At 40.0% G+C, this 25,380-nt stretch overlaps 2 protein-coding genes across 3 annotated transcripts in view; both read left to right on the forward strand.

Moving 5' to 3' along the window:
* The window catches only part of CCDC6 (coiled-coil domain containing 6), a 116,983-nt gene extending 94,659 nt beyond the window's left edge, over positions 1-22,324 (forward strand). Inside the window, exons 6-9 of the mRNA XM_054436352.2 lie at positions 5,038-5,194; positions 7,596-7,696; positions 16,511-16,635; positions 18,000-22,324. Coding sequence (XP_054292327.1) covers positions 5,038-5,194; positions 7,596-7,696; positions 16,511-16,635; positions 18,000-18,194 — 578 coding nt within the window. The 3' untranslated portion in view covers positions 18,195-22,324. The remainder of the gene's footprint in view (positions 1-5,037; positions 5,195-7,595; positions 7,697-16,510; positions 16,636-17,999) is intronic.
* Positions 22,325-23,156: 832 nt separating this feature from the next.
* The window catches only part of MRLN (myoregulin), a 52,801-nt gene continuing 50,577 nt past the window's right edge, over positions 23,157-25,380 (forward strand). For both annotated transcript variants that reach the window (XM_063669957.1, XM_063669959.1), the window contains exon 1: positions 23,157-24,248. The gene's annotated coding sequence lies outside the window, so the exon portion shown is untranslated. The remainder of the gene's footprint in view (positions 24,249-25,380) is intronic.

Below are 25,380 nucleotides of genomic sequence, written 5' to 3' on the forward strand. Positions count from 1 at the left end.
GTGTAGTTTCTTGGGTCTCTCCTATTTGTGTGTTTTGTTTGTTTGTTTTGCTATTCAAATTTATTTTTTTGAACAGATAATTCAGTGAAAGGTATGCGGTGAAAAAATGGGTCTTCCTCTCATTCCTGTTCTCTAGCTACCCTGTTCCCACAATTATACATTTGTACTATATTCTTCCAGATATATTTGTATATAAATGTATTTATACACATACAGTTGACCCGTGAACAACATGGGTTTGAACTGTGCTAGTTTACTTATATTGTGGATTTTTTTTTTCAATAAATACAATTGTCCCTTCGTATCTGGAGTTTCTGCATCCACAACCAAAGATGGATGGAAAATACAGTATTCATGGGATGTCAAACCGGTACATGTGGAAGGCTGACTTTTCCTATCTGTGGGTTCCTCAGGGCTGACTGCAGGACCTGAGTATGCACACATATTGGTATACTTGGGAGTCACAGGTTCTGAGGGACAGCTGTAGTAACACAATGAGCACACTCATTTACACCTTTCTCTTTTCGCTTACTATGCATTGTAGTTTTCTCCCCTGCCGATACATACAACGCTGCCTTCATCCTTTATTTAAAGGCTGCATAGTATTTGATTGTGTGGATATGCCATAATTCAACTAGTCCCATACCAGTGGACCCTTTTTGGTTGCTATGCTACAACCGCAATGAACATCTCTATACACATGTTTTGATACCTCTGCAAGAACACCTTCAGGATAGATTCCAGGAAGTGGATTTGTTGGGCCGCATGGAATGTGCATTTTAAAAAGTTCAGTGGTTCCTACCTTTGTTTTTGTCTCTGAAGTTCCTTACAAATTCTTGTGCCGTGGAGCATCTGGGATGGTGTATCAGCATCATCCTTGGAGGCTTTGAGAAATATGATGTAGTACTTTCCTATTTCTGCTATTACAAATTACCACAAACCTAGAGGCTCAAAACAGTACAAACTTATCATCTTACAGTTCTAAGATGGGACTCACTAGGCTAAAATCAGGGTGTCACCAGGGCAGCCGTCCTTCTGGAGGTTGTTGGGGAGCCTCTGTTTCCTCGCCTTTTCCAGCTCTAGAGGCTGCCTGGATTCCCTGGCTTGTGGCCCCTTCCTTGCAGTCGTACCACCCCACCTCTGCCTCTGTTGTTACATCTTCTTTTCACTCTGATTCCCCTGCCTCCCTTTATTAGGATCCTTGTGATTATGTTGGGCCCTCTGTGATAGTCTAGGATAATCTACCCATCTCAAGCCCCTTAACTTAATCACTTCTGCAAAGGCCCTTCTGTCAAGTGAGGTTAGTAGCATTTATAGGTTTTGGGGATTAGCATGTGGACATCTTTAGGGAATCACTATTCTAGCACCATACAGGTTTCTGGGCTTACTCCATGGAGTAAAAAAGGAGCATATTAAAAATATATATGTAAGTAATCCTGATGTGGACCTCAGGTTGATAATTACTATGTGTGTTTGGTGAAAATGAAATGAGATGTATTAAATAGTTCTCAAATATTAGTTATTTTAAGATTTTTGAGTTTTTACCATGTGAGTACACATACATCTTTCAGCACCTTCCTGAACTTTTTCCAGTGATGTCAGTTTGCTTTTTTCCTCCTCATTTATACTGCTCCATTGTGCCCCTAGCAAAAATTTTAGAAGGAATTTGGGGAGAATTTATGCTTACTACTGTCTCCATACTGCACTGTTTAGTCTCTGAAGAGACTGCAGATACTAACAGAGGCATTTGTAAGTGCTATTTCCGATTTTGTGAGGACAGAGAAAGCTGAACTGAAGAAGCAGCAGTGGCACTTAGCTGCTTGCAGTGATGATTGGATTGGGCCTAAAGGATGTGTTAATGACTTTTCATCATCCATTCCTTGCATTCTCCTTAGGTTAGATGACCTGGGCCTCTTTTGGATGCGGCTATGGCAGGTGGCTCCTCACCCTCCAAGCTTGACTGCATCTGAACTTGAACCTCTCTCTCAACAGTTCTCAGCAATGTTTGAACGTTGGCATCGCCTGGCCAGTTTTTAATAGACCAGTGGCTAGGACTCATCCTTGGAATTCTGACTTAATTGGCTTGGGGTATGGTCTGGGCATTGGTATTTTCTAACCATGAACTTGAAAGGGAATGCAAGCCATGCAGACCTTTGGATCATTTGGGAGCCACCTCTTTGGAATCTGTGTGGAAGTCATCCTCAGTTCACACCATCTTTGACTAAATACAGTAAGTCCTTACTTCACATCATCCTTGGGTTCTTGGAAACTGAAACTTTAAGCAAAACAACTTACTGTATAACCAAACCAATTTTACCATAGGCTAACTGATACAAACAAGAGTTAAGTTCCTGTGGCATACATGTGTTGTTTCACTTAAAGTCACAGTTTCCAAGGATTTGTGGATGATGTTAAGTGAGGGCCTACTATATTGGGAGATGGCTGTAGACCTGGGGAAATATAAGCTGTGGCCCCTAAGTACTAGGGAGTTCTGTGTGCAAGAGGAAGGACTCATAGGAACAAATCCGGTCAGGTGAGGCTGTGTGCCAGCAGGGGGCAGCCGAGGAATGCTCTGGTGACAGCCTTCTGTGTGTGAGTCAGTGACACCCAGAGGTGTTGGACCTGGTTGCCTTCTCTGTGCCTCTGTCTTCTAGGTCAATTGCTGAACTGCCAGGAAGTCTTCCCAGCTGATCACTGCAGGGGACATTCTTATCTATATATATATTGTTTAAGGATCCCCCTGCTGAGTTCCCCGATGCTAAAGGATTGCCATTTTCTTTGAAAGACAATGTTCTCTGAAGTTATTGTTCTTGGAGTCTCACTAATCGTTAATTCTGCAAAGGATTTCATGGTAGTCTCCAGCACCCTTCCTGTAAAAGGCATTATAAGATTCCTATTATGGAAAAGAAAGTCAGCTTGCTCTGACAGTCACCCTTCTAGTTCTAGAAACAGCAAATACTCCAAGGGGTCAATCTTTTGTTTCCTGTAGAGCCAAGTGAAAAATTCCGCATGCTTGCATATTTGGGATGAAATAATTTAAATCGTTTATATTAAAAGTGTACTTTGTAAATATTTTCCCAGCATGCCTTCAATTAAAGAGATTTTTGTGTCTGGATTAGACAGCGGGGTTTCTGGCTATGTTGAAACAGCCAAGGGATTTAGTGTTTAGTGCACGTAATAGTGTTTAATAATTTTGGTATTTTTGTTTGAATTTCTAAAATAAGGATATTCAAGAGCTTTTTGTATATTCTATAATGATGCTGTCTTGGAAATCATTGAATACTTATCAGAAGTCTTTATTGGCTAAAATGCCAGACCTTTGTAGAGTTGCTTAAAACTGAAACTAATTTGATGGGCATTGAGAGTTGAAATAGGGTCAGTCTGTGGGAGAAAAATGCTCAATGTGGCATTCAGCTCCTTCCTTCTTCCCTAAATTTGGACCGAACTGACAATATGGAACAGCAGCCTACAGGAAACTCTCTTAGACGTGCTCATAGCTACTCTGAATTTGTAGCTGCTTTTCAGAAAAGAGAAGTATATGGAGATTTTACTTTTCCCAAGTTCATTGACAAAGACAAGGAAAAGAAATGAAGCAAGAAGATGGGTAGTCACCACATTTTGTATTAGTTAATTCTGGTTACTTGGTAGCAGATTCTGTGTGAGATAAACCAGAAAGGAATGGGGGTGGTGGGGAGGTTGTCAAAAGAGGAAGGAAGACGTGTTTTTCTTTTTTTGGAAGGTTGTGGAGTGTGCCACAGAATCCTGTGAAGAATAACCTCAGAAGGACAAGAGTTTTGATGGCTCCAGGGAACTTAGCTGAAGGAGACCCTGGATCCCCATAAAGATGTCAGTTCCCCATTTCAGATTCCTGGGAGAGGTAGTCTAAGTGGCTCAGCCTGGGTCCAACATCTAGTCCCAGGGCCAGTTAGCTCTGTCCTGGGAGGTGGGTGCTGTAGCAGAGACCTGGATTTGTGGGGGAGCTCCTGAGGAAGGGGTGTTTGTCATAAGCAAGATACCATCCCTAGAGGTGCCAGCTATATACAGGACTTCACCTGCCCTCTGCTGCTACGTGTGCGTGAATCAGGGTAACAGACAGCCACACACATACCACAAATTAGACTTGGAAATATTAATCTGAAGTTTTCTGGTTTACTATGTCAATGTCTATTCTCATGAAAAGAATGTTAACTGTTACCACATGTGTTCTAGAACAGTGGTTCGTGGTGTGCCACCACCACTGTGCACAGCGGGGATGCCAACAAGTGTCACAGGCTCCCTTAGATGGCTCGCTGTGTCTGGAGTTGAGAGGCAGCCAAACTGGTGTCTAGAGCAGAGCCCATGGGCCGAATCTGGGCCTCCCTCCTTTCCCAGTTCCAGCAATGTAGAGAAGAGCTCTGATAGTGGCTACTTGTAGACTCAGCTACAATTCCACCATTTCCTCTTCTACTTAAAGCACTTTAGAATGCAGATGAGTGGGAGTGACTATGCCTAACCTGCCAACACTGCCTTTTATATTTTTTCTAAATGCAAATAATTGGTAAACTTTTATACTTGAGATAAACTTTAAATCCATATCTCATCTATGTGTGGGAGAAGGAGAAAGACTAGATATCTTTTTTGTTTCTTTGTTTTTTGAGACAGTCTTGCTATGTCACCCAGGCTGAAGTGCAGTGGCTCAGTCTCGCTCACTGCAACCTCCACCTCCTGAGTTCAAGCAGTTCTCCTGCCTCAGCCTCCCGAATAGCTGGGATTACAGGTGCCTGCCACCATGCCCGGCTAATTTTTGTGTTTTTAGTAGAGACTGAGTTTCACCATGTTAGCCAGGCTGGTCTCGAACTCCTGACATCAGGTGATCTGCCTTCCTCATCCTCCCCAAGTGCCAGGATTACAAGTGTGAGCCACCATACCTGACCAGAAAGACCATCTTGTAACAATTCCCTCTGTCTATGGCATAGGGGCTGAACTGAAGTCTCCTTTTTTTAAGATTTGGATATGATTGCATGAAACATGGTTTAATTGAAAACTCTGACTTTTCAGATTCAGAGAAAATGGCACAGTATCTGGAGGAGGAACGTCACATGAGAGAAGAGAACTTGAGGCTGCAGAGGAAGCTGCAGAGGGAGATGGAGAGAAGAGAAGCCCTCTGTCGACAGCTCTCCGAGAGTGAGTCCAGCTTAGAAATGGATGATGAAAGGTGTGTGCATGTCCTATGAGCCTTGTTTTTGTTTAAAAAATAAAACCCAGGTTCTACAGGGGTTTTCTTTGGTATCCTGTTAGGTGTATAAGGGGATGGCTTAAATATGTATTTATTATGCTAATGAATGCCACTGCATTATAGTAGATGCCGAGAATGGGATAAAGATTGAATATTTTCCTTAAACACAAAAAGATGAAAAAAATCACCTCTCTAAAATTATTTGGTGGGGAGAGAAATGGAGACAGAGTTATATTAGAGAAGCAGCAGAGTTTGCATTTGTTGTTGAATTAGTTTAATCCAGTGTTATATCTGTTTAAAGCATGGGAACATATTAATTCCTGTACTGTATAAGGATAAGCAAGCTATAGTGCAGCTCGAGGAAAACAGTGCATGCATAGGTTGAAAAGAATCAGCAGGGACACAGGTGGAGGTTGTTGAAATCCCAAGGACTTGCCTTGACACATTTGATAACTTTTGAGCCTTTTTGTAGCCACTTAAAAAATAAATAAAACTAATGGATTGCATTCATCTATTCAAACCTAAGCAATGAATCCCCTCATTGCCCCACTGTGAGTGATCTGGAGTAAGAGACCCATCCTTTGGTTAACTAGCAGAAATGGTCTCAAGTATTTGTGCCTCATCCAGTTCTCTTCCCTCTTCCTCCTCTCTAAACTCGGGATAAGGTAGTGGTGAGATAACAAACAAATATAAATGGAAAAAGATGTTCAATCTGCAGAGAAACCCAGAAGTTAGAGAATTAACCTTTCTCTGAACCAGATCATTTCTGCAAGGAAATTCTCCATTCTGGATCAGCGATGCCCTGGCGTTACATAGGCCATATCTTAGTGTGAGAGGTGAGACTGAGTATTCTTGGGGGTCCCTCCAGCAGGACTGGGCATTCAGTGTCTGAAACCAGGGCTACTCATGGCTGTGACGAGTAGTACTGCCTGTTGATGCCAATACGTGCTGTCCAAAACATGTAGGCAATGTTAGCACATCTGCACTCTGTTCCTATTATGGAATAGATCTAGAGGACTAACAACACTGTTGATCAGTTTGCTGTGGACAGTGACATTATTGCTAAAAATTTAAGATTATCTATAATGAAAGTCTATATTTTTATAATGAGAAAAAAAGGAAAACAGTAACAGGTTATTCTATTTTAAATACCTATGTGTATGCCTGTTCATTTGGAAATAATAAAGATTATTCTTTCTCAAAACTTTGCCTTATAAAACTACAGTTCCTTATTCTTCCTGAAATCTATATTCCTTAAGAACCATTTGACTAAAACTGCCAGCTAGAATACTAAATAGCTTATTAACTACCTTCAGATACAGATCATATATAGCATCTGGGGCCCAGTTTGGGGTAAAATACACTCTAAGGAAATAGGTCTTCTGACTGCAGTGTCAATAGTGAAGCAATTTCAGCCTTCCAGATAATATTTTTTTTCCAGAACCGGTATTCATTTCAGAAAGTTTGCCCTACCTTTTGTAGGTCAGATTATCCACAGCTGCCTATAAATACTTTCCCTACTAGGAACAATGATACTACATTTGGGAGAAAGAAAATTGTCCGGCACTTAAGAGACCACAAGATGCCTCTTAGTCTACTAGTGGATGTGTAGAGTACAAGAAGTTCCACCTGGTGCCACTAGGGTGGGTCAGTCGCGCAGGATGGTTTATCAGGAAGTCTCTCAAGCAGAAATTTCTCTTAGTCAGCGCGCCATGCTCATTTCACAGGGTGTAAGCTGATGTTCCTGATGATCACACTTCAGCATTTTCAGGTCTGCTGTGACTTCTGAATCCAGGAAAAAGGCCGACTCAGCATGGTGTGGCTAAGCGTGACCTGCTGTAGGTGTTCAGTACTCAAGCCTCATTAAATCCTAGTGTGTGACTGTCTGATAAGCAGGGCTTGCTTGTAAACAGTTGATACTCAGTTCACAGGAATAAGTATCTGTAGGCTTTAATTTGATGACATAAATCTCAGAGGGCTTGCTTGGTTTTGAGTTTCAAATAACAATTTAAATGTCGCCACTAACACGTGAGTATCTTTGTAACTCTTGGGACAGTGGAAGTGAATTTCAGCATACCTGTTGTGTGATGGAGGAAAAACTGGTCCTCTCTGTGGTGTGGTGCACCTCTTTCACCTGGCTTCCACCCTGAGCTAAAACATCCTAGATCTCCCAACTGGTGACCCTTGGAGTGAAGTTTGTCAAACAGCAGAGCGGTGTGACTCAGGAGTCCATTTTATAAATGCCTTCTAACTATAACATCAGTCTAAACATTCAGGATTTTGACCTCAAGGTGTGAACCCCAAACATTTTCTCTTAAAAACTCTCCTAACGCCTATTTAAATGCAGGTGGTTTTATCATTTCCTCCTCTCTCCTCTTAGGTATTTTAATGAGATGTCTGCACAAGGATTAAGACCTCGCACTGTGTCCAGCCCGATCCCTTACACGCCTTCTCCGAGTTCAAGCAGGCCTATATCACCTGGTGAGCATATGTCTTTGGCTATTTCAGTGACTGATTCCTGGCACATTGAATAGGCGACCCTGACTATGTTCCCTTCTAGTGTATAAAAATCTTGGAAACAGAGATAATAATCATCTTTTTCAAAAACATCAAAAACTCATCACTCTCAAGGCTAAGAGTTTGAAAATGTTAAGCATAAAAGCTATAGTGTCAGCTGGTGTTTCTCTTCTTTTTTTTTTAATCTAAAAGGAATTTGACTTTAAAACACCTTTTTAAAAAGAAGAATGTCTTTGACTATGATTTTAAGTGCTGATGGGTAGACAAAAAAGCCTTAGGTAGATTTCCAAGATGCATCATAGCACACCTTTTATGGGTTCTTTTACCATATTCCACATACATTAATCTCATTTTTGTCCTCAGAATAATTAATGTAGGCATCATTTTCACCATGTTAAAATGAGGAAGCAGCAATTCGGAGGGTCACTACTGGTTACGCAGCCAGGAAGTGGCAAGGCAGGGCCTATCTGTTTAAAAAGCCTGTGTGTTCTTTCTAGCATGAGCTGCCTCCTGATATCTCCAGTGATTGGTGAGTGGGACCTGGCCCTAGCAGGCAGGCCGCAGAAGAGGGAACGAACTTCTGTCAGGCAGCCTGCTTCTGGCTTTGCCCTCACAGCATTTCCCTCAAAGGATTGCTTATCTCCATCTGACCCCAAAAAGTGTTTCCTGAGCTCTGTGGCTCAGTACCAGCATGGCGTGGGGCTCTCAGGCCAGGAAGGCAAGTAACTGGTCCAGTGAGAGAGAAAGAGGAGCAGAGGGTGGAGCAGGTGGCCAGTGGAGTAGGGGAGGAAAGAAAAGGTGATGGGCCAAAGAATCACATCTTGTGACCAAAATGATGAGACTGATTTTCTTGTGCTTGCTGGTAAGCAGATTTTCAACAGAGTTGGGAGAAAAGTATGGAGGGGAGGGTGACAGAGGCAGAGTTTTGCAGTAGAATAGAGTGAGGTGACTGCTTTGAAGGATGGCAGCATAAAGTTTTTATAAAGTAAAACAGCTCTGCATCAGGATAACAAAAGTTCACAGCACTGTGCTGCCATTAACTTTTTTTTTTTTAAGAGGAGGCAATCAAAAGTTAAAGTCTAGCACAAAGGGTGGCCGCCTTTGTACCATGGGCCAGTGTGCTCTCTGGTGTCAGGCAGGGGTAAAGATGCTGATTCCAAAGCAGAAGGACTTTCTATCAGAGATCAGTGGCACGATCATCACAACTTGTTCTTGCCAAAAGGATGTTCCCAACCCTGTTTCTTCCACCTTCCAGTGCCATTAAATCTCTCTTCAGAAGCTTCTCTTCTAGCTGCCTCTCAATTTTCCCAAAATAGCACTTGGGTTTCATTACAATGATAAAGGTCTTTTTTGCCTTCTGATTTATTGATGTAAAAGGAAGTCATGAGACAGGAAGAAGTAAAATGGAGGATTATTTCATTATTTTGTGATAGTGATGCTGATTCATATTAAATATAATTTAATACCCTGTTTGATTTATTTAAACCTAAAGCCTTAGAGGCATGTAATTTCCAATTGATTGAAAAGATTGTTGCAATCATTAAGAAAAGAAAAAGAACAAACCTTGGTTAGGAATATTCCTTCTATTTTAACAAAGATTCTTCAGGAAAATCTTACTCTATTTACATAATTTTTACTTTCACTGCACCTGTTCCCATAGTGGGACCTACATCAAGTGTGGGGCTTGCTTGGATAGATAAGCTATTTGACTTTTCTTAAACTATGTCATAAGTAACACCTAGATTTTTTTTCCTTACAGCTAGCCTAAATGAGAATATTTTTATACTGTTTTAAATTCTATAACATCACCAAAGGAGATTTTATCTATTTGGCAGCAGAATTACTCTATTCTGATCTAGTACATTGTGGTGCTATACATAGTAGATCACCAAAACCTGAATATTCCAGTTTTCTTTTCACATTAGTTTTTATTGGAAAAAATTTGTGGCAGTAAGTATTAAGAATATCTAATCACTTCCTTAGTGGAAGTATGCTGTTTGAATAGCATTCATTTCCATTTTAAACATATTGGGCTGAATTTTCCTCCCTTTCTGGTTGACATTGGAAATCTTGTGTTTTCACTAACTTCACTAACTTGTTGAAATATTGGCAATTACATATTGAAAATGTACTTGAAAAATACGTAGCCTAAAACTAAGAAAGAGCATCATCTTTATTATATTTGGACTGCTTATATGAATTATATATAGGAAGAGTGTTACCTTTCAGTTTGTCCATCATTTTATGCAGTATAATAAAGGATATTCCCAGTTAGCCTGTTTTGATGTGTCTGAATTAGGGATAGGCAATAATGAGGTCTAAAAAATAGGTCTGCACCCTCATAGCAATGAACATACCCCGCAGATACTGGTTTCAAGCCAGTTAAAAGAACTAGAGCTACCTGGAGAAATGAATGTTTCTAGAGCTGGGGCACCGAATGTACGAGATGAGCTGGGTGAGATATCTTGTAGTGCAAAAAAGTAAAGAAGTGCCCAGAAAACAAAGTGATGAGGGTATGTCAGAGGGATACAGGAGCTCCCAAACACCAAAACTGGAACAATTTGAGCAGTATTAATTACTATATTATAACATTATTTAATATAATAAAATATAATTAAAACATCAAACAAATATCCAAAGTTCATACTGATGTGAATAAATGACTAAATAAATAAACAAGGAAGAAGACACAAATCCTCATGGAGAGAATTCCAGATAATATATGTAGATATTCCATCCTCAAGGAGTTGGAAATAACTCTACTCCTTAAATGTGGGATATGTGACTATAAGGTCAAGTATAAGATGAAAACCTGGCAAAGGAGATTAGGAAGTTGCTACCAGAAAAGTGGAAAGAAAATTGATATATGATGTCATTGAGGTCAAGGCAAAGAATTTCACCAAGAAGGAGTGGTTAGCTGCAAGGTCAAGTACAATTAGAAGTGGAGATCAGTGATGGCGACTGGCAGCACAGAACTCATCACTGACCTTAGCTAGAGCAGTTTTTGATGGAGTGGTAGGGACAGAAGCCACATCAGATAGAGTTAAAGAGGATATTGTATCCAAATTGTTTGAATTTTAACAAGGAAGATGTTTTCATATATAACTTGTGTGTGTCAAATAGGAAGGAAAGATGCCTGCCTTTAATTTGTTTCCACATTTTTTTTTTTCTTTAGCAAAGATATATTAAAACTTGGGGCAGTGAGTAAGGGTATAAAAAAGCAGAAATAAAATCATCCAGAATTCTTTCATCGAAAGGTGGTGTTAATATTTTAGTGTTTTCAAGTGTCTCCTATCCCACCCCTTGCAGTTTTCTTTTAGGTAGTTGGTTTCATACATATTATGAAGTGCTTTTGTATCTTGTTTTATATTGCTTAGTGTGTTTTCTCAGTCATGAGTCGCTTTTAATTAATCATTTTTTAAATTTGCAGTCTTGACGGTGAAATAAATCTTAGAATTTTGGCTTTTGTTAATTCATTTCCATATCAAAGCAAGAGAAGTTTATTCCAGCAAAGACTTGATGTAAAAACATAGTATTATGTTTAGTAAGCTGGTGTTTGTGGTTTGGCAATTTCAGCTTAGGTTTTGGTGGGGAGGGGTTATCCTTTATTGTATTCCTGGGTCAGAGGGCAAAGATGCATAATAATTAGAACTTAAGGAAAAACGAAAATCAATAGTACATGATTTCCAACCCGTAAGAGCTTATAATCAACAGCAGGGCCTACAGGAGTAGGTTAAAAAAAAAAAAACTTTAATACAAGGCTAAATGTAATAAATTTAATAAATTGTGTATATTTTATACCCTTTAAAAAGTTATGTAGTTAAACAAATGGCAGTATGTCTATTCAATGGAATACTGTTCAGCAATAAACAGATTAACTATTGACACTTAGAACAATTTGGATGGATTGCAAGGGCATTGAACTGAATGAAAAGACCTAATCTCAAAGGGTTACATACTATATGATACCATTTCTACAACATTTGCAAAGTGACAAAATTATAGTGATAGAGAACAGATCAGTCATTACTAGGATGAGTTAAGATTAGGAGAAGGATAAGGATGGTTGAGCTGTACACGTGCATAGGCACACAGAGAGCACACATGGAAGCTGATGAAATCCAAACAAAGTCTATGCCTTAGTTACTAATACTATACCAATGTCAATTTCCTGGTTTTGACAATGTGTTATTGTTATGTAGGGTGCAATCAGGGGAAGCTGAGTGAAAGATAACATGGGAACCCTGTGATATTCTTGCAATTTCTTGTGAATTGTAAACTATTTCAAAATAAAAAGTTATAATTTTTATAAACCCAAGGTAAAATAGTTTAAAAAGAGGTTCAAAGAGGAGAGAGCGACCAGCTTAAAGAGCTTTTGAGATGGGCTTTGAGAGGAGTTAATGAGCTAAAGCGCATCAAACCCTTACTTTTGCTAGGCACTCTCGAAGCACTTCGTGATATTATCTCATTTCATCTTCATGACAACCTTGCAAGGTAGCTACAGTATTCCCATTGAACAGCTCAGGAATCTAAAGCACAATGAGATTAAGGAACTTGTCTACTTAGTGCCAAGTGTCAGAGCTAGGATCCAACATAGTCTGGCTCTAGACTCTGTGGTCTTTGCCTTCTGCAAAGGATGAGTGAGGTGCTGATTGGCACTGGGAGCAGGAAGAAGCGATGGTAAAGAGAAGACATTCTCAGGCTGGGGCACACCATTAACAGAGGCATGGAGGTCTGAATCAAGAGCAATAAAATCACTGCGGTTCTCTTCACAGCTGCCCTGGGGTCCAGATCCGTGGAGATTCTGATTCATTGGTTTGGGATAAGGCAAGCAGAACTTTGATATTCACTGTTGAGAACCACTGACCTGCAGCATCAGAATATAGTTTGAAGCCAAATGCAGAAGTCTTGATAACAGCTAGAGAAGGAGATTTCTTTTTTCGAGATAGAGTCTTGCTCTGTTGCCCAGGCTGGAGTGCAGTGGCACGATCTTGGCTCAGTGCAACCTCCACCTCCTGGGTTTAAGCAGTTCTCCTGCCTCAGCCTCCCAAGTAGCTGGGATTACAGGCACCTGCCACCATGCCTGGCTAATTTTTTATATTTTTAGTAGAGACAAGCTTTCACCATGTTGGCCAGGCTGGTCTTGAATTCCTGACCTCAAGTGATCCACCCACCTCAGCCTCCCAAAGTGCTGGAATTACAGGCATGAGCCACCATGACCGGCCAGGATTTTTTTTTTTTTTTTTTTAAGTAAGTAGGCAGTACTCATAATTACCCTTCAGAAAAGTTAACTCAGTAGTACTAGAACATTGACTATATTTTTAAAAATGAACTGAATCCCCTATTTGAAGACAAGGATCCACTTTTTTTTTTTTTTTGAGACAGTCTTGCTCTGTCGCCCGGGCTGGAGTGCAGTGGTGTGGTCTCAGCTCACTATAAACTCCACCTCCCAGATTCAAGCGATTCTCCTGCCTCAGCCTCCTGAGTAGCTGGGATTATCGGCACGCTCCACCATGCCCACCTAATTTTTGTATTTTTAGTAGAGATGGGGTTTCACCATGTTGGTCAGGCTGGTCTCGAACTCCTGACCTCGTGATCCATCCGCCTCGGCCTCCCAAAGTGGTGTGATTACGGGCATGAGCCACCACGTCAGCCCACTTTTATATTTTATAGCCTTTCTCTTAAATGTAGTCACTTTCCTAAGAAATAAAATTAGGATTTTATTCTCCAATGTTATTTTAAAGAAAATAACTTCTTTCTTTTCCCAGATGAGTAAAGTTCTTGTGATTCCAGTAAATATCACATTAAAAAACCACTTAGTTCCCAAAGACTTGTCCTTTATCCCAGACCTCCATTTTGTAAATGTGAATAAAAACTCCACAATTGGAAATGGAAATATGTCAAATAGAAAGCATCACTAATTCATAGTCAAATCACAAAATAAACTTTTAGTATTAGATGTTGAGGGCATAGAAAAGTCCTGTGATAATAGCACAACTAAAGGTAGCTTGGCTGAATATCTCTGTCATGGAAACAAAAAAGACAGATGGAAGAGCATACTTAACAGCTTGTTGTTTTTACCTAATTTAGAAAAGCAGTAAGTAGAGTTCACATTGCTTGTCCTCTAATAGCTGATAGTATGTTCAGAGTAATTGTCAATAGGTGATTCCTATCCACATTTCCCCAAACAGCTCCTCTGTTTTCCCTTTTCACTTTGCCAGTATGGAACCTACCCTGTGCTAGGTATTGTGGTATATGTTGGGAACTCAAAGGTGTAAAGAAAGCTAGCAACATTTGTGCAGTGATAAAACAAGCAACTCCCCAGACTGGCTGGTGACTTCTGCACTAACTCTTGACGACCAGGGCTTCACATGCCACATGTAGGTGAGGATTGCTTTTAGATGTTCTCAAAATATGGACCCCAATCCAAACCTGTCTAACAGTAAGGAGAGTCTGGACATACAGATGTTAAAAACACAGTGGAGATGATCCTGGAGTCCTAGATGAAGACTACGCAGAACATTATAGTGGACTGGGGATTGTTTCTTCCTTAAATACCAGGTTCTTTTAGGGAACATTGGCAGGGCTTTCATTCCTTGTATTGAATATTCTCAAGTTGTGATATTCCCAGTGGTTTTGTTTGCTGTTATGGCTGAGACACACACACACACACACACACTCTCTCTCTCTCTCTCTCTCTCTCTCTCTCACTCTCTCTCTCTCACTCACTGATGCCCACACTCTCCCTGTCTTCTTGTTGATTTTTTTTTTTTTTTGCTAGGAGGTTGAGTTCATTGGCTACTTAATATCTATCTCCAATTTGGTCAATTGTTGATACATCTTTTGACATTTCTAGTTTTCTTGCATTTGACATTTACTCCTTTGCTCTATTTTCTCCACTTCATTCTTGTTCCTTCTCATGTCTTTTGCTTTCCTGAATCTCAGTTGAACTCCTGACAGGGTTTGACTTAAAAAAATCATTATTGTGGTGAGACCTCTTAATATAAGATCTATCCTCTTATTTTTAAGAATACAATACAGTACTGTTAACTGTAGTATAAGGTTGTGCAGCAACTCTCTAGTTTATTCGTTTTGCTTAACTGAAACTTGGTGCCTCAGTTGAGCAGCAGTTCACCACCATTCTACTCTGTGTCTACGAGACTGGCTATTTAAACTCCTCATATAAGTGGAACCAGGCAGGATTTGTCCTTCTGTGACTGGCTTATTTCACGTAGAATAATATTCTCCAGGTTAATATATGTTGTTGCATATGGCAGGATTTTCTCCTTTTAGACTGAATATTCCATTATATGTCTATATATATCACATTTTCTTTATCTGCTCATCCGTTGATGGACAGTGAAGTTGTTTCCACATTTTTTTTTTTTTTTTTTTTGAGATGGAATCTGGCTCTGTCGCCCAGGCTGGAGTGCAGTGGCACGCTCTCAGCTCACTGCAAGCTCCGCCTCCCAAGTTCACGCCATTCTCCTGCCTCAGACTCCTGAATAGCTGGGAATACAGGCACCCGCCACCATGCCCAGCTAATTTTCTTGTATTTTTTTAGTAGAGACGGGGTTTCACCGTGTTAGCCAGGATGGTCTCGATCTCCTGACCTTGTGACCTGCCTGCCTCAGCCTCCCAAAGTGCTGGGATTACAGGTGTAAGCCACCGCTCCCAGCCTCCACATTTTTGCTATTGTGAATAACACTGTAGTGAATATGGGAGTGCTAATATCTCTTTGAGATCCTGATTTCAATTATTTTGTGTAAATACCCAGAAGTGGGATTGCTAGATCATGTGGTACTTCTAGTTTTAATCTTTTGAGGCATTTTCATGCTGATTTCCATAGTGGATGCACCATTTTACATTCCTACCAACAGTGTATAAGGATTTTTTTCCACATCCTCACCACCACTTGTTACCTTTTTTTTTTTTTATAATGGCCAACTTAACAGTTATGAGGTGGTATCTCACTGTGGTTTTGATTTGCGTTTCCCTGATGGTTAGTGGTGATAATCGTCTTTTCATATATCTATTAGCACGTTTGTGTATCTTTTTTAGAGAAATGTCTATTCAAGTTCTTTGCGCATTTTTTCATTGGACTATTTGAGTGTGTTTGTTTTCTTTGAGTCATAGGAGTTACTTATGTATTTTGCATATTCACCCCATACCAGGTATATGGTTTGCAAATATCTCCTCCCATTCTACAGGTTGCCTTTTCAGTCTGTTGACTGTTTCCTTAGCACAGATACTTTTTAGTTGAATGTAGTCCCACGTATTTGTTTTTGCTTTTTTTTGTTGCCTGTGTCATATCCAAGAAGTCATTGCTAAGATCAATGTCAAGGAGCTTTTCCCCTATTTTCCTTCTAAGAATTTTATAGTTTAAGGTCTTACAGTTAAGTCTTTAATCCATTTTGAGTTGACTTTTGTATATAGTGTAAGATAAGGTGCAGTGTCACTCCTCTGCATGTGAATATCCAGTTTTCCCAACACCATCTGTTGAAGAGACTGTTCTCTTTCCCCATTGTGTATTCTTGGTGCCCTTTTTGAAGATCAGTTGACCATATATGTGTGAGTTTATTTCTGGGCTCTCTATTCTATCCTAGAATATCCTCGTTATCCCTCGTTATCCACACTATTTAGTGAGCCCACCATTCTTTTCATCTGTTTATGTTTTTGTGGGTGATAGAGAACTACTGCAATTTAAAACCTCCTAGATAGTTGAAGACACCAGATAGTTGAGCTTAAAATGATACTTAATTTGTTGTTATATTTTAGGTCTATCATATGCAAGTCACACGGTTGGTTTCACGCCACCAACTTCACTGACTAGAGCCGGAATGTCTTATTACAATTCCCCGGGTCTTCACGTGCAGCACATGGGAACATCCCATGGTATCACCGTAAGTGTCCACGGGGTAGGAAGCAGCACTTTACTCCTGAAAGTGGTACCGACTGGTGTTCTGGAGAACAGGATCGGTGCCCTTAGACATTTGCCCTTCTTCCTGCCTCCTCCATCCGTTCACCTTGAAACTGTAGAGACTTCAAAACAGTTTGATACCAAATTCTGGTATTGAAACTAAAATCCTTCCCAGAAGACAAAACTTTAACTTCACTTCCTATGAAAAATTACCCTTTGTGAAATATAATTTGAACTCTGGCCAGTGCTTTGATTGAACTCTGGCCGACTCCTTGCTATAAAGCATTATTGTTGATTGCCATAATGTCTAAAGATATTTATTGTCTGCACCTTCACAGTTCACTGACCTTCAGTATTCTTCCTGAAGTTAGCCTTGTTTGTAATGTTACTCAGAATTTTCTCTCCTCGAATTACAAGGAAGCTTAAGTGCATCTGGTTCCAACTCTACCCAAGGGAGTTTTTTCTTTAGAGTTGGCAATATAGTTGACTAATAGAGCCATTAGAAATGTAGCTAGTAGAGTGAGAGTATTATTAAGGGTATTTCCAATAACAGAAATACCAATATTTCAAAGAATAAATTCTAATATTTTAAAGAAGAACCCTATTCTAAGAATGCACTTAAGGTATATCTGAAGCTGTTTGGCCAGTTTGATGGACTTTATGTAAAAGTAGGAATTTTTTTTTTTTTTCCCTCTGTCATCCAGGCTGGAGTTCAGTGGCACGATGTCGGCTCACTGCAACATCCGCCTCCTGAGCTCAAGGGATTCTCTTGCCTCAGCCTCCCGAGTAGCTGGGATTACAGGCACACGGCACCACACCCGGCTACTTTTTGTATTTTTAATAGAGACAGGGTTTTGCCCTGTTGTCCAGGCTGGTCTGGAACTCCTGGCCTCAGGTTATCCACCCACCTCTACCTCCTAAAGTGCTAGGATTACAGGTGTGAGCCACTGCGCCCGGCCTCAAACATAGAAACATTTCTGTTGAGCTGTATCTTTCAGGATGTGGACAACTTATTGGAGATAAGCAATAGAAGGAATTGGTGACACACACTGAAAGAAAGATTTAAGGGGATATTTTACAGCTCTCATTGAAGGACCCAAGTCCAGCAGTTTGTTCAACACAAGTTGTGCAGTAATTTTATGTAGCTTTTTCATAGGTGGAAGTGTAAACACTGCCTTATTTAAATTTTATTACTAGTTCAGAAACCAGTAGGGATGAAGAAAGAAATCCCTGGTTTCTTGTCTTTGTTGGTTAGTGTTTGATTAGCCCCAGTGCCAAGTCAGGCTGTGTTAGGTAGAATGAGCCATCTGTACCTAGACTGACTTGCTGTTCCTGTCCCCTCTGCAGAGGCCTTCACCACGGAGAAGCAACAGTCCTGACAAATTCAAACGGCCCACGCCGCCTCCATCTCCCAACACACAGACCCCAGTCCAGCCACCTCCACCTCCACCTCCGCCACCCATGCAGCCCACGGTCCCCTCAGCAGCCACCTCGCAGCCCACTCCTTCGCAACATTCGGCGCACCCCTCCTCCCAGCCTTAATGCATGAGCTTAGTCTGAATTTCAAGTTGGGACTCATCCAATGGAGCCGTCTACTCAACGCCAAAGGCTTCCTTCTCTGGCATATTTGGATATGACTTATTTGCACTGAGGTTATCTAGGCTTCACTATCCATTGTGTTGTAAATGTTTGTCAGAAATGCAGCCAGTGTTGTGGGTCTACAACACTAACCAGACGACTTTTTCCATCAGTGTTTTACTTGAATCTTCATGTACGTCCATTCCCTGGCTGGAACCTTCGCTGTTCGGTATTTGGTATTTCAGCAGCAGTGTGCAATTTTTGCTTGGCCCAGAGCTTCATTCTCCTGGCTTTAGGTTTGTAAAAGAAAAAGGGATATCTTTTTTATATTTTTTTTCCATGAATCTGCAGAAAATTACTGAGCTGTTGTTACCCTCTTCTCATTATAATAGTGTTTACCAAACATACCGATAATTCAGCACTACAATTCAGACCTTTGAAAATCTGGCTTTCAGTATAGAACAGAAAGTTAGATGAATCAGTGCCCAAGACATATTTTCTGTTTAACAGAACTTTCTACAGATACATTTTTTACAGGTTATTTTCATTGTGTTATTGACATCCATGTCTCTCGTAAAACAGATGGCCCAAAGTAATGAATCATGTGGCTGTACCTTCTCCACATAAATGGGATGGATAATTATCGTATATTAAGATGTGATTCTCCTTTTTATCCTTAATGTTAATCTACTTAACCTGGCCCCCTCTAACATGAGTTGATAAATGTTGTCCTACTCACCCGTGGTTTCAATGGCTAATTAGAATGTGTTATTTGATTTCTGCTGCAGAAGGCAGTGTGATTGTAACAAAAACAATGCGGCTTCCCCCTTTCATACTTCATTTGTGTTCTCTTAAAATAGAGTTTGAACAAATATTTTAAAGGTGCAAAATACTATTAGAAAATACTATTTGAAATGGACATTATCGGATTATCTTGTCATAATGGCCAGAAAATACTGTATTGCTTGGAAAAAAAGAAAAAAGGTCTAAAGGAAAGTAGCACATTAGCACTGATGGCTGCTCATTTCACCCAGTGTAAGCAAGTGCAGTGTACAAAGAAAGAAGTATATTCTGAATACATTATTTCCATTCATTTAGCACAAATAAATCATTTGGTTTCACTTTGCAGTGGAACACTGAGTCACTCTTAACACTTGCAACATCTTAATTTTTGTTTTTCAGCAGTTGCTGTTTTGTACTTTGGTAGTAAAGTGATTTTTACCACCTGTGTTTGCATATTTATATATGCTGTGGATGAAAATAACTTACTAGAGAATGTATATTTTATGACAAGAATGTGTATCTGTTGGATATAATCAGAGAACTGAAAAGTAATTTATCAGTAATTTTTAAGAGTCCATGTTTTGTGACAACCATCTCTAATAGCCAACTCTTTATTAAACACACTCCTAAAAATAAGGAACCATGACATTGTAGATATTTAATATTGTACAGTATAGAAACCTCCATTTTTGCCTTCGAATGCGTATTTAAGAGTTAACAGAGTGAAAAAAAAGTCTTGTTGGATAATAGTGTTTGACTAGCATTTTAAGAACTTGAGAGTAAAAGCAACAATAAGATTTTTTCACCTCTTCCTGCTTCCACCCCCAAACTGAGAACATCACTCAATTGTTTGGAAGAAACTGTAGGTCTATATAAATTTTATTTATAATGTATGTGTAATATACATAATCATAATACAGTTCTCAGATGCAGGGAAGAAGTTCGGCATTTAATCATTGAGGCTTTAGGTTTTCGATATGATCAGACTGGGCCATGTCAAACCCGGAATTTTCACCAACAGTTCACTGACCCTCCTGGTACATTGCCATTCCAAGGAATTCTGAGCGTAGGCAAACAAATTTTGCCTTCATGGTACAGTTCTCAGTTTTTCTTATAGGAGAAATATGGTATATGTTTATAAGAATCTTTTATGAGATTATAGATTTCAATGCTGTGGATAGTGTCTTGCACCCAAACAAGAAAGTCCATAATGGAATGATCTTCCCTCAGCTTCCTATCGATTTAGTTACCTCTTGAAAGCACAAAAATTAAAACATTGCCATATGTTGAATTTTTAAAAAGCACTTGGAGTGAGCAAACAGTTCCTGATAAATGCCTTTTAGAGATAGGTTCTTGATATTCAGACATCTGCAGAAATGTTCTGGTTCCCAAAGTCATTTCACTTCAAAATAAAACACAGCTCCTTCAAACAGCACTTTTTCCACATAAATCTAGTTGCCTCTCCCTGTGGACATTCAGAACTGATAGAACAAACACTACTCTTGAATTTGATGGTTCATGTCCTTTAAAGTGTCTGAGGACCTATGCAGAGCCTGTAACACTTGGGTGGTACCTGCTAGGACAATTTCTTGGCAATTGTCTAACTACCAGGGGATCAGTAAGATTCAGATTCTGAGCCCATAATAGCAAGAGCCCCCTCACCTATGGGAAGCTGACTTCCCTCAGTCAGGCACTTCTCATGGGGGCTGAACATGGTTCCTGCCATTCTGTTACCCACTCTCCCAGGTGAGCCCTGGATTGGCTCCCAGAAGGCCTTTGTAAAATCAGTAGCCATCCTGTAGGCAGGCGGGAGCAACAGGGGCTTCAGTAGCTTCATTTTCCTGTCTTGCAGACAGAGACCCTTGGCTACCACTGTGCTGCTAATAGGATAAGTACTCTGTTGCCAGATTACCATGCCTTTTATACAAAACCAAATTAACTTACCTAATACCTGACACCTCTTTGGGCTCTGAACTGCTTTCTCTCATCAAGCATGCTAGCACTCTAGACAGAATTCTAGAAATTTGGCAGATAGCGGAAGCCTTTAATTGAACTTACTCCTTTGTTGACTGAAAGGAGTTTTAAATTCTGAGCTCCTGAGATACTGACTAGCAATCATGGAATGAATGTGTGACCAGAAAGTGGCTTTGACACCAAGTGCTACTGTCCCTTTGTAATTGGCTTCTAATGGATTCAACCAGAAATAATTGATAATGTGAATTTTTGTTAATTGTTCACTTGTAGGAAAATAGAACATGTATCACCCTTTGTTAGGTAGACGTGAACTTCTCCTGCACAAAGCCTTGCTTTTAGAGAATGCCCAATAAGGCAAGAAAAAGCATAGTAACTTGTGCTTTGAGAGCTCAATATTTGTATCTTATCAGTACAGAAGAAATATTTCTGTGTAACTTGATCTTCTGTCTAGTACTTGTCTTATAGGTAACCAACACTGAAAACTTTGTAGTGATGACTACCAAAGAAATACATAGTAAAACAACCTTTTATTTCCAAATTGTTAAAGAGCCAGCCATTGATGCTGCTACATGAGTTCCATGCTCAAGAGCCATTGTAAGAGATTAAGGGGTTTCTAGGTTTTTGGTGATTTTTTGTTTGTTTTTTAGCTTTTTTTTCTTTAATTTTTTGATTAAAACATACATACAGCTGTTAGCATAAAGTCGTGGGGGGCATTTTCTGGAATGCTCAGCAGTTCTGATTAACTGCCAAGCCCAGGTTGCCTCTCTTGAGGCAACTGAAAAAATCCTGTGTCTTGATAGCATGGGTGCTGTGTGTGTGCATGTGTGTGTCTGCATTCATGCCTTAACTCGGGTTACTGCTCAACTTTAATTCTTGACTTAGTCTGCACCGTCATCTAGATTGTATTGTACATCTCGGTCTGAACTTCATCCTGGCAAAAACAAAGTTGCAGGCACAACAGTTTAAGAATGCATTCCTCCAAAAGAGTATCTGGTCAGGTTGACCCTGAGCCTTCTTTGGACTTGATTTGGAACTTAGCCTGGAAAGCAAAAGTGGACTGTCCAACAGAAAGATGTCAACAAGGAAAAGAGGAGAGCCAAGCGCTAGCATGCCTTTTGCCTCTGCATATCTGTGCACACTGTATGTTGTTCATGATAGCTTGTCTACAACTTGACTAGGTTGGAGTTCTGGTAATAGTGGCAATCTTGACATTCTTGGTCAGAGTTTAGAGAGATGTAAGACTTCCAATTAATGTCTTATTTACTCCTTTATGTTGATTAGTCTTTGATACATGTGCTGAATCAGAAACCTAAATAAAGATAATTTTTTAAAATGTACCTCTTGAGCCTTAAACCCTATCTTTTTTCATTTCGGTTTTTGGGAATAAAACATTGTTTCTCTGTTGCTTCTGACAGACATCTAACTTAAATTGTAAACTCTAAAGGCTGCCTTAGAAAGTAAATTTAAACAGCTGGGTGCAGTGACACAAGCCTGTAGTCCCAGCTACTCAGGAGTCTGGGGTGGGAGGATCACTTGAGCCTTGAGAGTTGGAGGCTGTAGTGCGCTACGATGGCACCATTGCACTCCAGCCTGGGTGTCAAAGGAAGATCCCATCTCCGAAAAAAAAAAAAAAAAAAACAGTAAACTTAGGAATGATGGCACGAAAAGGGCTGGTATAGTTTTGCTTATTTTTTTTTGACAGAGTCTCACTCTGTCACCCAGGCTGGAGTGCAGTGGTGCAATCTTGGCTCACTGCAACCTCCACCTCCTGGGTTCAAGCAATTATCCTGCTTCAGCCTCCCAAGTAGCTGGGACTACAGCTGTGCGCCAACACGCCAATACAAGTTAATTTTTGTATTTTTAGTAGAGACGGGGTTTTGCCACATTGCAGGCCGTTCTCAAACTCCTGACCTCAGGTGATCCACCTGCCTCAGCCTCTTAAAGTGCTGGGATTACAGGCATGAGCCACCATGCCTGGCTAGTTTTGTTTCTTAATCAGAGTGCTGGCTACTTGGATGTGTTGAGGTTTTGAAAATTCATGGAACTGTACACTTAACGATTTGTGCACTGCTCTGTATTTGTGTTGTATTTCAGTTTAAAGCAGTAAACCTAGGAGGTTATGAAAAGGAAAACCACGCCCATTTCTAAAATGTTACATACAAACGTTTATGTACAGGATTTGGATGTCACATTTGGGATGTTTTGTGAGCTTTAAAGTTTCAATCCACCTGTATGGTGTTTTTTTCTCTACTTTGTTGGAAGCATAGCTTTGGGATCAATTCTAGGTTTGAGTACCAATTATTTTCCTGGGATAGTTACTTTTCTGGGACTCAAGTTCCTTACCTGTAAAATAAAAATGTTATTTATGTGCCTGGCTAAAATAAGAAAATTGATGTGAAGGTACAGTATGGTCCTTCACACACAAAATCAGACGTGGACTAGTCTCTTCCACATCCATCCAATGAGTGAGTATTTGGGGTAATGTTTTACACATGCTTGGGGGTATATGGTTTGTCAGTTGCATTTTCGTAAGCCCATAGTAGTTAGAGTCCACATTCTGTGGAAGAAATGCACAGCACTCAGCGGGATCCTCTTGGGAGTATAGTTTTCAAGAACCCATTTGTGATGCCGTCTTTTTTTTTTTTTTTTTGAGACGGAGTCTGTCACCCAGGCTGGAGTTCGGCTCACTGCAACCTCCCCGCCTCCTGCATTCAAGCAATTCTCCTGCCTCAGCCTTCCGAGTAACTGGGATTACAGGTGCCCGCCACTACGCCCAGCTAGTTTTTTACATTTTTAGTAGAGACGGGGTTTTGCCATCTTGGCCAGGCTGGTCTCGAGCTCCTGACCTCTGGTGACCCACCCACCTCGGCCTTCCAAAGTACTGGGATTACAGGCATGATGTGATGCCATCTTATGAGTGCAGACTGTTTAAATCTAGGCTCTTTTCTATATAAAAGTAAATAAACCTTCAGTGAATCTTGACTGACTCTGGCTTAAGCAGGATTCCATTTTAACTTCGTGAAAGCAATGAGTTTTTAATTTGGTTGAAATGACCAAATGACAAAACTCCTCTATACCCATGGCAGCTGGATTTTAGTTGTAACTTGGTGAAAATATTAGCCAAGGAATTTCCCAGGACCTCTGGATTCAAGTCTTAACCTTCGTCCTGCCCTAGCCTCAATTTTCTATCGGTGGAGATAGCTGTTCTTATTTCAGGTCAAATTTGAAGAAAATTATTTAAACAAAGTGCTTTGAAAACAAGTAAGTAAAGATTAAGCTGCATGTGTACTTTATAAAATTTTAATATCTTTTAAAGGCTGTGTGTCCACATGGTGCTTGTAAAATTGAAACAGTTGGTCTAGAACATTTTTTGTGTTTATGTAGAACTCAAGTAAATCTGAGAGGTCCTTGTTTTAACATGTAGGCTACTTAAAAACTTGTGGAAATACAATTATATTCTGTCACTAATATATAATTCAGCTCAAACTTTTAAACATTGTCTTTAGAAAAACAGGAAGAAGTCAGTGCATCGTAAATTATAGTTTGTGTCTGATGCATATGTTGACATGAGGGATTGAATTCCTGTTCCTTAAAGTTTTCTGTCCAGTATCATCCCTGGTTTCGTATTGCATTGAGTGCTATTGAGCTGAATATATTTAGATCTTTTTCCAAAGGTCTTATTTTCTGATACTCTACTGATAACTTAGTGCAACTTTCAAGATTACTAATTACCCCAAGAGGAGATCTTAGTAATTAATCTTAAATTTTTCATCTTAAAAACAAAAAAGGGAAAGTCAGACTCAGAAAAACAGATGTTTTTCTCTCAGGGAAACAATGATAGAATTAGCAGACAAGGATGTGAAAACAGAGACTTATAAACGTTCTCCACGTGTTCAAGAAGACAGCGAAGTATAAGCATGGTAAGAAAAACTGAAAATAAAACCTAAGTTGATCTTTAGAGATAAAAAGTACAATATCTGAAATTTAATAAAAACTTGTTTTAAGTCTTTTGTGGATTTATGTTTGTGCTCTTTGAATGTACCTGAGAAACATTAAAAGGCACCCCTGCTGGTCGGGCACTGGCACAGTGGCTCACACCTGTAATCCCAACAATCCTTCCAGCCAAGGCAGGAGGATTGCTTGAAGCCAGGAGTTTGAGACCAGCCTGATCAACATAGTGAGACCCCATCTCTACTAAAAATTAAAAATTAGCCAGGCATGGTGGTGCACGCCTGTTTTTCTAGCTACTCAGGAGGCTGAGGCGGGAGGATCACCTGAGCCCAGGAGTTTTAGGCTGCAGTGAACTATGATCATGCTACTGCATTCCAGCCTGGGCAACAGAGTGAGACCCTGTCTCGAAAAAAAGTTGGGCAATGATAGACTGGATTAAGAA

This window comes from Pongo pygmaeus, chromosome 8 (genome assembly GCF_028885625.2).
Source record: "Pongo pygmaeus isolate AG05252 chromosome 8, NHGRI_mPonPyg2-v2.0_pri, whole genome shotgun sequence".
In the NCBI taxonomy this organism is placed as follows: domain Eukaryota; kingdom Metazoa; phylum Chordata; class Mammalia; order Primates; family Hominidae; genus Pongo; species Pongo pygmaeus.